The following is a 14,610-nucleotide window of genomic DNA, read 5'->3' as shown; positions in this document are numbered from 1 at the left end:
TAGTTATAAAACTAAACATATTAGTTATAAAAGGAGACACTCCAGTTATAAACCAGGACATAATAGTTATACAACTAGACATAGTAGTTAAACAAATAGACATAGTAGTTATACAACTAGACATACTAGTTGTAAAACTGGACATACTAGTTATTAAACTAGACATTATTAAACTAGACATACTAGTTATTAAACTAGACATTATTAAACTAGACATACTAGTTATTAAACTAGACATTATTAAACTAGACATACTAGTTATTAAACTAGACATTATTAAACTAGACATACTAGTTATTAAACTAGACATTATTAAACTAGACATACTAGTTATTAAACTAGACATTATTAAACTAGACATATTAGTTATTAAACTAGACATTATTAAACTAGACATACTAGTTATTAAACTAGACATTATTAAACTAGACATATTAGTTATTAAACTAGACATTATTAAACTAGACATACTAGTTATTAAACTAGACATTATTAAACTAGACATACTAGTTATTAAACTAGACATTATTAAACTAGACATACTAGTTATTAAACTAGACATTATTAAACTAGACATACTAGTTATTAAACTAGACATTATTAAACTAGACATTATTAAACTAGACATACTAGTTATTAAACTAGACATTATTAAACTAGACATACTAGTTATTAAACTAGACATTATTAAACTAGACATACTAGTTATTAAACTAGACATTATTAAACTAGACATTATTAAACTAGACATACTAGTTATTAAACTAGACATTATTAAACTAGACATTATTAAACTAGACATACTAGTTATTAAACTAGACATTATTAAACTAGACATTATGTCTAGTCTAGTTTAATAATATCTATCACTGAAAAACCTCCTTCAGAGCCATACAAAGCTGCTCCTCCTGTGGTGCTTATCCTGGTGATGAGCGGCTGGCTGCACGTCATCACCTTTCACATCAACCTCTTTTAAACCCAAATGAAAACAGCCTCCTGCCCCTCCGTTCTCCCGGTCCAGATCCCCACGGCACCACGCTGGCCGTGATGCTGTCGCTCTTCTTCCTGGTCGTCCTGGTGCTCGGCCTGATGCTCTGGAGGTCCAAGGCCTGCGTGACCCGGTCGCCCTCTCTGCCCATCGCCCTGGTGAGGCCACCCCAAAAAGCTCCCACTTCTGCTTTAACTTTTAGTTGATTTCTTTGTCCTTGGTTTCTTGGCCCCCCCCCCTCGTGTCACGTATGAAGGTTTCATTCTTTTTTCTCCGGACTGGACGTCTCCCTCCGTCAGGAGTTTCAGTGCAAGTGATGGTGGACAAATACACAAACTGGTCGGAGCAAAAACTCTCTTTCCTTCGGGCAAAGCCACATCGTCAGGGCAAATTCTCTGAGTCATTTATTTTCATACGTCTTTATTGATTTATTGCTAAACTTGCCGTTTGGGGGGAAGTGTTGTCACCGGTGTTAGACCCAAATTTTACCCTGGTGACGGGACGATTTGGGCCAGCAAACAGGGAATTAAACCAATCAAAACAAACTCCTGGAGTTTGCAAAGTAAGACGATGTGGAATTATGTTCGTTTTTCCTCAAACGTGAGTGAGTTTTTGCACTGGGCACAGATTTTGGATTTGTCCCTCATTACTTGCATTGACTCTGGCGGAGAGATGGAGCGTTTCGCTTCGGAGGAAAGAATGAGACCGTTTCACGTTGCACAGGAAACGGAGATGGTCTCCAACCGTAAAGCTCACTTTTCTCCCTCCAGCGGATTGGTCGGGACCCTCTGCTGAACTCCAAAAGGACCATCATGAACCCGGGAGGCGACAGCATCTCTCCGGTCACGACCTCCAACAACAACGTCATCCTCCCCCTCACCCACCAGGAGGAAGAGGAGGAAGAGGAGGAAGAGGAGGAAGAGGAGGAAGAGGAGGAAGGTCCTCGGTCCGCCGCCGCCCCTCCTTCGGTTGCGGTCGCTCCGTCGTACAAAGGAAGAGCCCTCTCAGAGAACGACGGCAGGGAAACAGGAAGTGGAGAACCGGTACCGCAGGGCTGCAGGTCGGGGGCTTCCTGTGCAGAGGACTCGCTGGAAACGGACTGCGTTTCCATGGAAACGGAGGAGGAGGAGGAGGAGGAGGAGATGCAGTCGCCGTACGACTGCCCCCACGTCCACCAGGTGGACATGGGCGACGGGGACGTGGTGAGGTGCTACGGTCCCGTCTGAGGACACAGGGACGGCGACTCACACTGTTATTTGAATTTTCTGGGATTCCGCAATCGACGGACCGGACCGGACCGGACTCGCCGCTCAGAACGAGCATTTTAATTCTGACTTGCCCGCCTCACACTCGTGACTCAGGTATTTTTATTTCCAGGACGCGGCGTGGCCCTCTTTTACCTTCAAACAGTTCTGCCCCCGCTCGGCCGGACCGGATCTGCAGGAGTTCCACCTCGCGGCTCAGTTCATATCAAACCATTTACCTTCTGCTTCCCAGCGGCGGGTCCCGGATGGGCGTCGCCTTTTTGAGATGTTGGGTTTGGGTAAAGTTTAAGGCGCATCTGGAACTTTCATGCGGAAGTCGCTCTCATTCGAGACGCAGTAATTGCAGTGAATGTATTTTTATTAAAGGCAATTAAAAACCAATGTGATTTTTGTTTCATTCACAGCGGTTTTAAAGCTCCTAAAACCAGCCATATTGCTATTTCAGCACTGCTTTTGATTTTTGCCAAAACACCAACAAACCACATTTTCCTAGGAGTGGAGTTGGTCGACCCAATGTGTGGGGAAATTATTTCTAAATAATATATCCTCATTACAGTAATTCACCATCCTAAATTACCTTCATGCCTTTTGTCTTGATTTTTTAAATGTTGTACTCATTGTTTCCATTGTACGTCTTCCAAAACATGTTTAGAAGCAGAACGGCTAATTATTTGTTTTTTAATTTACCCTTATAACAATGTATTACATATATTGTTGACAAGTACGACAAATATGTTGGTAGCGATGTGGAACTAGAACCAAAGAAAAATACTTGATCGTCATTTTTGTTGTAATGTTTGTCGTTGCATTTAAAGCTTGTTCCGCTGTCCTTCACAAACAGGGCCGGCCCCTGGCATTAAAACCATGCGGCGGTTTAGGGCCACAGCCTCCGGGGCGGGGCCACACCTCCAGCGGGGCGGGGCGGGGCCTCGCGTCAGAAAGCGACCGCATGGAGGCGTGGAGAGGGAGCGATCGAAAAAAAAAACGAAAGAAAAGCAGTGTTTTTAGTTGAGATGTGTTGGGATGTCCTTATTGAGCGGGCCAGAAAAAGCGCCGTGGCTAACAGGGACACTTTCCCAGTCACCTCCCCCAAAAACAACAGTTACAATCTGTTTTCCAGGGTTGAAAGCAACAGTTACGAGCGTGCAGCGAAACAGTGAAGAGATGTTCAAATACTGAGGCGACAGGGATCCATCGCAGAATAATCGCTTCGCTGCTCGATGCCCTAATAATAAAACAAACAAAAAATAATAATAGGCTGTACGCGCATTCATTGCTCGACACCATAAAAATAATAATGATAATACATATAATAATAATAATTATTATTATTATAATCAACCTAGCTGCAGGCAGCAATGCAGGCTCCAGGGTTGTCGGCCCTTCATCAACGTTCCATGTTGGGTTGTGCTTTGTCTCTCTGTTGCGTGTGTTTTGTGAAGTTTGTTCCTTCCGCCTGGTTACAGTGTAATTCTATTATGGGATGGTGTTTGTGGCTGTGGGTGGCTTTCCTACGTTGGAACCAACGGTGGTTATCATTCTGAAGTAGGGCCGCATCATTACTGCTGAAATGATCGTCACCATTATTTTACTCAGTATTGTGATCACGATTATTTATCAATATTACGAATTCATTTTGGAGAAAATAATTTGTTCATAGCATTTTGTAAATCAACAAAACTGCCTTCACAACATAAATGTATTTTATAAACCTATAAATAAGTAAACTAAGGTAAGTGGTTTAAGTGACTTGAGTTGTAGAGGATATATAATGACATGAATTGTGTGTAGTGGGCATGCACAATAAGTACATGTTCATTGTATTACGTAATTCCTTATGGTTATTTTTACCAGTAATTATAATTAAGGAGGTTTGTTTACATTGATATCTCTGGAATGTCTATAAATTCTGACAGGGATGTTATGAGGTTTTTATGCGTTTAATACGCTGCGCTATGACCTTCAGGGCTGGACCCCAAATAATAGAACTGCGTATAACTTTTATACACATGACATCTTTTTTCAGTTGTATGTATTCTCTCACCCGTTGATTTGTGCACCCTCATGTGGCACCTTATAATACCAATACTCATAATATGTGTGTGGCACGGTGGCGCAGTGCATTGCACTGCTGCCTCACAGCAAGAAGGTCCTGGGTTTGATTCCCGCCTGGGGCGCTGTTGGCACCGTGCTCCGGTGGGTTATCTCCCAAACAGGAGCCTTTCTGTGTGGAGTTTGCATGTTCTCCCCGTGCCCACATGGGGTTTCCTCCACCTCACGTCAGTAAGGACCCCCCTCAAAAACATGCACCCATCATGGTGTGACCAGCGATGGACACTTATCACCTGGTCCCCGGGCGCGTCCACGTACGCTGCCCACTGCTCCTGGCTGTGCCCCCGGAGGAAGGACAAGACAGGATGGGTCAAAAGCAGAGGAGCCATTTCACCAGCACCATCAAAGCATGTGTGTGTGTGTGCAAGCATGTGTTGTGGAGTGTCGTGTGACGATTAAAAGACTGTTTCTTCTTCTGTTTCTATTAACAATAATAATAACCTTTATTTGTATAGCACTTTTATACAACATGCAACTCAAAGTACTTCGCGCTAAAGAAGGCAATAAAATAGCAGAAATAAAGGCAAAGCAAATACAATAATTAAAAGAAACCGATAAAACATAAAGAAATAAAACTGGAACATGATCTGGATCAGCGTGCGGTGAGGAGAATCAACACCGCCCCAATATGGCGGCGGCATTGACGTGTGCGGCGCGCAAACGATCGGGCGAAGGGCGACCCAGGCTCAAGCAGTAGATCCCCGATCAGTTGAGCGCGGCTGACGAGCGTAGCCAAGCTGTTCGAGGCGGAGCTGCTGGTTCCGCTGCCAGGACGCGAACACCGCCTGCAGCGGAGTGCCCTCCCGGTTCGACTCTGGGTTTCCCGGGAGGCAGGTTCCTGTGACCCCGCTGAAGGCTTCGGGTGAGCCGGGCCCACCGCCATGGTAACGCCTAGCCTCTCCAGCTAGCGTCCTTCCGAATAAAGTAAGAACCCGGAGGAGACTCCGCCACCAACCCACAGAACCGCACAACATCACGGTGCGTCCTACAGTGGGAACACGTTCCCCCCGATGCCCCATACGGAGCAGCTCTCAGCAGGCTAACTGCTCAGCATCCTCATTAGCATCCTCATTAGCATCCTCATTAGCATTAGCGTTAGCATTAGCATTAGCTGCTTCGTGCTCCGCACAGCAGCGTCGCACCGACGTTGAACTTGCAGGAAAGAAAAGGAAAGAAAGAAATAAACACGAGAATCGGGTGAATTCAGATACAACGACCATAACGAGCCAAGTGGAACCGCGCTGGACACTTCGTTTACAGCAGGACGTGGAGTTTCCCAAACCACGGTCCTTTAAACCTCTTAAAATGTCTTCATTTGTGTATTCGATCGGTTATCACACAAATTTCGGGCCTTGGATGTGATTTCTAAGTTTTCGGCCCTCATTTCAACATCCTGTCTGGTTTTATTTCTCTATATGTATTGTTGTCAAACTGAGCCCGGTCGTTCTGCATCATTGCTCGTGTTAGAAAACCCAAAAAGGTCTTTTTGAAAGTGCTAAATGAACTGACCCCGCTCCGTGTGTGTGTCTTAACATATCCCTGACATTCTGAACGAACGAGCCACTGAGAGCCGCGGGGCGTGGTCCCTAAAAGCAGACTGTGACCCCCCTCCCCAGGACATGAAGCGGGTCCGGGCCGAGCAGGTCCAGTATGCCGTGGCCCAGTACCTCAAGAGGAGGCAGTACGTGGACACGGAGGCTTCCCTGAAAGGAGCCAAGCTGCTGAACACGCCCGAGGAGATGGCCGCCAACCTGACGGGTGAGGCGGGGCGGACCCTGAGGTGGTGGGTGGGTCGGCCTCTGGGTAACAACCGCACAAGACATCTGGTTCCCCGGGCGGACCTCCAGGTTGACCTCTGGGTCCCCCAGGTGGACCTCCCGGTTGACCTCTGGGTTCCACGGTCGGACCTCTAGGTTCCCTGGTCGGACCTCCAGGTTGACCTCTAGGTTCTCCAGGCGGACCTCCAGGTTGACCTCTAGGTTCTCCAGGCGGACCTCTAGGTTCCCTGGTTGGACCTCCAGGTTGACCCCTAGATTCCCTGGTCGGACCTCCAGGTTGACCTCTAGGTTCTCCAGGCGGACCTCCAGGTTGACCTCTAGGTTCTCCAGGCGGACCTCTAGGTTCCCTGGTTGGACCTCCAGGTTGACCCCTAGATTCCCTGGTCGGACCTCCAGGTTGACCTCTAGGTTCTCCAGGCGGACCTCCAGGTTGACCTCTAGGTTCTCCAGGTTGGACCTCCAGGTTGACATTACATTACATTACATTTAGTCATTTAGCAGACGCTTTTATCCAAAGCGACTTACAAGGGAGAATAACATTCAGCTACATTGCGACAGAGATTAGTGTAATAACAACATTGGTATAACAATAAATACTGCAAGGTGGTGCTAAGTAATTGTAGATTAGGACAGGAGGTACTCACTGAAGAGCTGGGTCTTCAAGTGCTTCTTAAAGACAGAGAGGGAGGTCCCTGCTCTGGTCGTTTTTGGCAGCTCGTTCCACCAACGTGGAACTACAAATGAGAATAGCCTGGATTGCCGTGGCTGTATGGCCGGCAGAGCCAGGCGACGCTCATTTGACGAGCGCAGCATCCGGGGGGCAACATGTGCTCTTACAAGAGCATTTAAGTAGGCGGGAGCATTCCCAGCAATCACTCTGTAGGCCAGCATCAGAGACTTGAACTTGATGCGGGCGGCTACAGGTAACCAGTGGAGCTCGATGAGCAGCAGAGTGACATGTGCCCTCTTTGGCTGGTTGAACACCAGTCGCGCCTCTAGGTTCCCCGGTTGGACCTCCAGGTTGACCTCTAGGTTCTCCAGGCGGACCTCCAGGTTGACCTCTAGGTTCTCCAGGCGGACCTCTAGGTTCCCTGGTTGGTCCTCCAGGTTGACCTCTAGGTTCTCCAGGCGGACCTCCAGGTTGACCTCTAGGTTCTCCAGGCGGACCTCCAGGTTGACCTCTAGGTTCCCTGGTCGGACCTCCAGGTTGACCTCTAGGTTCCCCGGTTGGACCTCCAGGTTGACCTCTAGGTTCCCCGGTTGGACCTCCAGGTTGACCTCTAGGTTCTCCAGGTTGACCTCCAGGTTGACCTCTAGGTTCTCCAGGTTGACCTCTAGGTTCCCTGGTTGGACCTCCAGGTTGACCTCTAGGTTCCCTGGTTGGACTTCCAGGTTGACCTCTAGGTTCTCCAGGTTGACCTCTAGGTTCCCTGGTTGGACCTCCAGGTTGACCTCTAGGTTCTCCAGGTTGACCTCTAGGTTCCCTGGTTGGACCTCCAGGTTGACCTCTAGGTTCCCTGGTTGGACCTCCAGGTTGACCTCTAGGTTCTCCAGGTTGACCTCTAGGTTCCCTGGTTGGACCTCCAGGTTGACCTCTAGGTTCCCTGGTTGGACCTCCAGGTTGACCTCTAGGTTCCCCGGTCGGACCTCCAGGTTGACCTCTAGGTTCCCCGGTCGGACCTCCAGGTTGACCTCTAGGTTCCCCGGTCGGACCTCCAGGTTGACCTCTAGGTTCCCCAGTTGGACCTCCAGGTTGACCTCTAGGTTCTCCAGGTTGACCTCTAGGTTCCCTGGTTGGACCTCCAGGTTGACCTCTAGGTTCCCTGGTTGGACTTCCAGGTTGACCTCTAGGTTCTCCAGGTTGACCTCTAGGTTCCCTGGTTGGACCTCCAGGTTGACCTCTAGGTTCTCCAGGTTGACCTCTAGGTTCCCTGGTTGGACCTCCAGGTTGACCTCTAGGTTCTCCAGGCGGACCTCCAGGTTGACCTCTAGGTTCCCCGGTCGGACCTCCAGGTTGACCTCTAGGTTCCCCAGATGGGGAATTTTAGTTTAAATCGATTAAAGTCGCAAAATAAAACAAACAAAATAAATACAATCTACAATAAATTATTGTTTTTGTTGTTTTTTAAATATTTTTATTGTTTTTGTTTTCTTTTTTTGGCGCTGAGTGTACGTGGGCTGGTCCAGAGCGATGCCGCTGGACCAGGTGGACTCTGGGTGAGGGAGGGGGACGGGAAAGGCAGCGAGTCGTGTTTCTACGCATGTTTTGCAAATAAATAGTGTGTGAATAAAGACGGCTTCACGCTGGTTTGTGAATACGCCGCTCGCCAGTGCCGCATCGGCTCATGTGTTCGACCAACGTAAGTCGGTAGGAGCCCCGGTAAGAGCCCCGGTAAGAAGTCCCCTAAACGGCGTTTTAAGAACCACGATCGTTACTGGTTCCTGCTGTTGTGTCCTCTGGATTCACAAGGACACGGGAGACAGACTCTGAGAAATGCTGTTGGTGCTTAGACCACGGTCATTGACTTTTAGTCGACCATCAGATCATATTAATTTCAATATGACTTTTTATGCTCGTAATATAAAAGTGGCATAAAATAAAACCCGTAATGTGATACATGTCTACCTGCCGCAGAAGAGCCGTTACTAAGCATCCAAGACCAACCCGACTGAAGGAAAGTCACAGAAATCACACTTGTAACATTTCTAACAATCCTCCTCAAGTCGGAGGCAACATATCAGCGTGGGACAATTTCCCTAAAAGGTTGCGTCCCGCGCAAATAATTGCGATCCGCTGGATGTGTCGTAGACCTGAGGGCTCTGTGTGGTGTCGTCCCTGATTGACTGTGTTGACCTCCGCACGGGGGACGGATCCAGCGTGGATTCCTCCTCATGTCTGGTTGTTTGTTTCTCTGGGAGCAGTGCAGACGGAGTCCAGCTGCTCCAACATCGTGTCGGCCGCTCCGTGCCAGTCGGACCCGCAGCAGTACGAGCTGCAGTTCTCCAGGCTGCGCTGCTTCCTCACAGGTACCCGTCACCGCCTTCCCGCCGCCTTGCTCTTCATTCACCGCGGGTCGACGGCGTCGATGTGCCGAGCTTCTGAACCGAACGCGGCGTCGGACGAAGACGTGTGTTGTGGATCAGAAATTAGACGGTGGCCCCGATCTGGTTGCTCGGGGAAACTGGACAACCATTATTGTCAGGCCCTGACCGAACATATTTCTATCTCTCCCCTGTTCAGAGACGGAGGTTCCCTGGGCCCAGGAGGTGAGCAGGGTGCTCTTCCCGCTCTTTGTCTACCTCCACCTGGACATGGTGCGCTGCGGCCTGAAGGGGGCGGTGGACGGCTTCTACAGCCGCTTCCACGGCGCCTTCCTGCAGGACGGCGAGCAGCGCGCCACGGTGGAGCAGCTCCGCCACGTGCTGACAGCACAGGACGTGGCGGCCAACCCCACCCTGAACGCCTTTCTGCAGCACAAGTATGTGGTGCACCTGACGGAGCGCGCGCACGGATACCTGCTGCGCTTCCTGCAGAGCGAGGACAACAGCGCCCTCTGCAGGGCGATCAGCACCCACCTGCAGCTGGAGGTGACGGCCGCACACCGCACAGACTACCAACTGTATGGAGGGGGCGCCGGAGCGGCAGCCCCCGGGGGGGATGGGGGTGTGGAGGGCGGGGAGGGGGTGGAGCTTCCAGCCGGGATCCCGCAGAACGAGGCGGCGCTGGAGACGCTGCAGGACTGCATCCGGAAGGTGCGCGAGGGGCCTCCCTCGCTCACCACTGTCTGCTGCTATGCCTTCCACCACACGGAGGCGCTGCTCAACACCGCTGAGGTGTCGCCCGACAGCCGGCTGCTCGCCGCCGGGTTCGACAGCTCGGCCGTGAAGCTCTGGAGCCTGCGCGCACGGAAGCTGAAGGCCAGAGCGCACGAGGCGGACGTGTCGCACATCCGGCTGGCCTGCGACCTGCTGGAGGAGGACGTGAGTCCAGCGTTCATTACATGAACTATGATAGGGCGGGGCAATGCTCTTTACATCAAATGACTAGGACCTCAATATTAATACTATGGGAGTAGCTATTGGTGCATTCATCAGATATTAACACACAAGAAATATCTGAGAGGCAGTCAGTGGTAATGTGGAGATAAGAACATGGAGAACAAGCTTTTAGGAGTATCACTTTAACCATATCACCATGTCACCAGAATCCCAGACGATATCTAGTCTCACTATCGACATTATAATGATATCACTCAGCCCTACAACAATAATAAACGTTATTTATATGTATAAACACTTTAAAAAAATTCTGTTCTGAATTCATAAACAGATATTGTGATTAGACCTGTCACGATTACTACTTTTGTTGGACGATATATTGTCCCAGAAATAATAGTGCTAAACGATATTGTCATTTTAAGGCCATTTCTTTCCACTGATATGACAATATAATAACATGATAATGAAAGTACACCCTTCCAAATAGCAATGAACCTTTAATTCTTAAGAATATTCAGACATTGTCATGTGAACATTTTTTTTTAATATCCTTAATAAAATATAAATAAAATAAAACCACGCAAACAAAACAATGAATAAAATGGCTATTAACAAAAATTGCACTTGAGCTCTCTTGTGACCAAATCAAGCAATTGCATTTCTAAAAATACAACACAAAAAGAAATATGACTTATGGGATGAGACGTTCACATGTGATCACATATACAGTATATGCCTTTAAAATCACAGCTATGTGAATAAGCACACATTTCATACGTTGTTTTTATTATCTTTGAAACGTACAACAAAGATTAGCTAGAACTTTTGTTCAATGCCATTTCCAAATATATTTTTCCATAAGTCCAAATATCAGTAGAGTAGTTGTGGATATAAAAACAGATTGAAGTTACGAGCAGCAGAAAGCAGCAAGTTGTTTTGATGATAAATTCCCACGTGACTTGAACGCAGCATCTGTAGGAGTAACGGCAGCAGAGAGTCCACCGTGGATTCTAGCCTCCAGAAAACTCAGCCAGGGACCACGACCGTGGTCACCTTGAAAACTCCAAAAGACGATGAGGAGATCGGGATCTTGGGAGAATTCTTCTGTTGCTGATGTACTGTTGAGGTTGTGTTACGTTGATACTTGGAGTAGCGGCGTCATTCCCTGTGCTCGGGGACAAAATGGCGCCTTAAAGTGTTATAATTGTAGGTTCATGTTGGTGACATTCTCAGGTAAACAAACACGCATGTAAACAAAATGGGCAATTATCGAGGTCAGAAAAATGATCAAGGTCATGTCCATATATCGTACGATAAGTCGATATAGTAATAATCGCGACGGGCCTAATCCTGATGTGTGCACATAGAAATAGTGTAAAATCCTCGTAAAATTCCTCGTCCCCCGTTCCCACTCTGAACCTTCCTTTGCTTGTGCTCAGGCGCAGGAGGAGGACGGCTCCGGCAGCGAGATCAAGACCCTGCGGGGCCACAGCGGCCCCGTGTTCCGCACCGCCTTTCTGACGGACAGCTCGGGCTTGCTGTCCTGCTCCGAGGACGCATCGATCCGCTACTGGGACCTGGGCAGCTTCGCCAACACGGCGCTGTACAGGGGCCACGCCTACCCGGTGTGGGACCTAGACGTGGGCCCCGGGGGCCTCTACTTTGCCAGCGGCTCCCACGACCGCACGGCCCGCCTCTGGACCTTCTCCCGCACCTACCCCCTGCGGATCTACGCCGGACACCTCGCCGACGTCGACTGCGTGAAGTTCCACCCCAACTCCAACTACCTGGCCACCGGCTCCACCGACAAGACGGTGCGGCTGTGGAGCACCCAGCAGGGGGCGTCGGTGCGCCTCTTCACCGGCCACCGTGGCCCCGTGCTGGCGCTGGCCTTTTCCCCCAGCGGGAAGTACCTGGCGTCGGCCGGCGAGGACCAGCGGGTCAAGCTGTGGGACCTGGCCTCGGGGACGCTGGTGAAGGACCTGCGGGGACACACGGACAGCGTGAGCGGCCTGTCCTTCAGCCCCGACAGCAGCCTGGTGGCCTCCGCCTCCATGGACAACTCGGTGCGGGTCTGGGACGTGTGCGGCGCGCACGGCGGCGCGCACGGCGGCGCGCACGGCGGCGCGGCGGCGGACGGCTCCTCGGCCGAGCTGGTGGGTCTGTACGCGGGGAGCACCAGCAGCGTGCTCAGCGTGCAGTTCATGGCCTGCAACCTGCTGCTGGTAACAGGCACCGCGCAGGAGAAGGCGGAATCCTGACGGCTGCCTTTTTTTTTGTGTTTTTTTGGGGGGGGGGGGGTTTTGTTTCTGAGCTCGGTTCTTCTTGTTTGGAGGACGAGCGCCTCGTCTCCAGCCGGCTCATTCTTAAAGGAATCCTCTGGTGTTTTTAAAGCCAAGACTTGTTTTCCCATCATGTGGAGTCAAACAGATGATCCCAAATCTGGATCACTTATAAGATTCTGATTGGGAAAACAAGGCTTAGACGGAGAAATTGCCAGAGGTGTCCTTTAATTTCACTGGCCCGCAGCTCAGACGGGCTGCGTTTTCCCTCTGAGCTGTGATTGGACGTCCAAAGGGTCGTGGAACCACAACTGTTCAGAAATGAGACCTCTCCAGATGCTGCTCAAAATGTTTTCTAGTTCCAGTTGATTCTGGCAATGGATGGTTTGAAAGGATGAGGAGGAAGTAGCTTCATAGTGTTCATAGTGTAACCAGTCTGTGAAGAGACCTAGACCCACAATACATCTCTCTGTTTGGCCAACGGTCCATGTACCTTGGAACCGTGAACAGACCTTATACTTTTTCCCAGAATCAGTTGGAGACCTTGGCGTGGTGCCGTTTAAAGTGGTTTTTGGTGAAGATCCGTGAAACGAGACAGGAAGTTTCCAGGACACGACAGCCAGGAGATGGACGAAAGGTTCTTACTCTCAACGCGGGAAAGGAAGCAGCGCGCTAACGAGCCAGTCACACCGTTCAACAGAACTCTCTCTGCACCTCCCGCACCAAGAAGCTGGTTTGAGGGGCCTCCTCCACCCGCTCCAGAGGGGGCTCCCCTGGGTGGTGGCTGTGGTTCGGTGCGCACCGTTTGAGAGGAACCGGAGCATGTTTAAAAATATATATGAATTGGGGTAAAAATGGAATTGAGTTCAAATGACAAAATCGCAGAATTTCATCCGTTTTTTCCCCCCCGTTTCATTTCCTGACATCAGTAACAAACAGTGTTTTGTCATTTGGACGATTTCAGTGTTTGGGTTTAAATACGGAGACGTGGGTGTTTTTCACTCAGTTGCTCCAGTGGCATGTGTACAATGCTAAAATAGTGTAAATATATTTTTGTAATATCTTTGTTACCGTTTCGGGTGATTTCCCTGTTGCAGGAGGGTCCACAGCGTTTGGCTTTTGGTTGCTTATGCTCCAGTTGTGGAGTTGATAGATCTTTAGAGGCCTGCAGGTCGTACTTCATGTAAACTTTACTTTGGCTCCTGCTTTCTGCAAACCTTGAATTCCCCCTCGTCGACCAAGAAAATGAAATAAATAATAGAATCTATTTGAACACATTTGCTGTTTTCACTTGCCTATATGTTCCTTTCCTCCATTTAGGTCCGTAAACGGGCTGTGATCTACTTTTAAAGGGTTAGAACCAAGACTTTTAAATGGAATCTCAAAAACATACTGTATGTGAAACTACAGACTAAAAACGAAGGACTGGTATTCATATAACATGTTGTGTATCATGCCTGAACGGCCCTTGAAACAAATGTGAAGGTTCGCTCTGTACTGTAGGGCGTGGGGACTAGAACTAGAAGCACTATGATTAAAAGGACTAGAGCTTCAAAGGACTCAGGACTAGAACCAGAAGGACAAGGATAAGAAGGGCTAGGACTAGAACTCAGAGGACTAGGACTAGGATTTAGAAAAACTACGATTTAGAACTAGAAGGACTAGAGCTTCAAAGGACTTAGAGGACTAGAACCAGAAGGACTAGGACTAGAACTCAAAGGACTAGCACTCGGAGGACTAGAACTAGAAGGACTATGATTTAGAAGGACTAGGATTTAGGACTAGACGAGGACTTGAGCTTCAAAGGACTTTGAGGACTAGAGACAGAAGGACTAGGATTTAGAAGGACGAGAACTTGGAGGATTGCTTTTACTGAGACTCATTTTGTGTCGCGGTATGAGTACCTTTACTAGGGTTAAAGGTCAGAATACTTCAGAGTACTTCCTGCTCCACCTCTGGGAACCTGTTTTCAGCGCAGCAGCCCGATGAGAGACGTCAGTTCTACACATTTTGGTTCCATTCAGGCCAAACCCTCAGGAATGAATTCTTTCCTTGTGCCTTTGAGCCAAGTCTGTTGATAGAGCGAGGGAGGGGGAGAGGAGCGAGGCAGCCGGTGGGGCGAGCTGCACCCTCCCAGGGAGGACAAACCAGTTTGTGTCCGCGGGGTGTGTACCTGTCCTCCACCC

At 49.1% G+C, this 14,610-nt stretch overlaps 1 protein-coding gene across 1 annotated transcript; it reads left to right on the top strand.

Annotated features, from left to right (window-relative positions):
- Nucleotides 1-5,093: 5,093 nt before the first annotated feature.
- On the top strand, nt 5,094-13,668 carry taf5l (TAF5-like RNA polymerase II, p300/CBP-associated factor (PCAF)-associated factor). The gene is made up of 5 exons (XM_079999278.1): nt 5,094-5,289; nt 5,982-6,123; nt 9,066-9,170; nt 9,385-10,124; nt 11,582-13,668. Exons 2-5 carry the CDS (start codon nt 5,985-5,987, stop codon nt 12,401-12,403), a joined length of 1,806 nt encoding a protein of 601 aa, XP_079855404.1. The 5' UTR covers nt 5,094-5,289; nt 5,982-5,984; the 3' UTR covers nt 12,404-13,668.
- Nucleotides 13,669-14,610: the final 942 nt, after the last annotated feature.

This window comes from Zeus faber (assembly GCF_960531495.2).
Source record: "Zeus faber genome assembly, chromosome: 4".
Taxonomy (NCBI): Eukaryota; Metazoa; Chordata; class Actinopteri; order Zeiformes; family Zeidae; genus Zeus; species Zeus faber.
The sequence above is the reverse complement of the archived record's forward strand: the minus strand, read 5'-3'. Positions and strand labels throughout refer to the sequence as shown.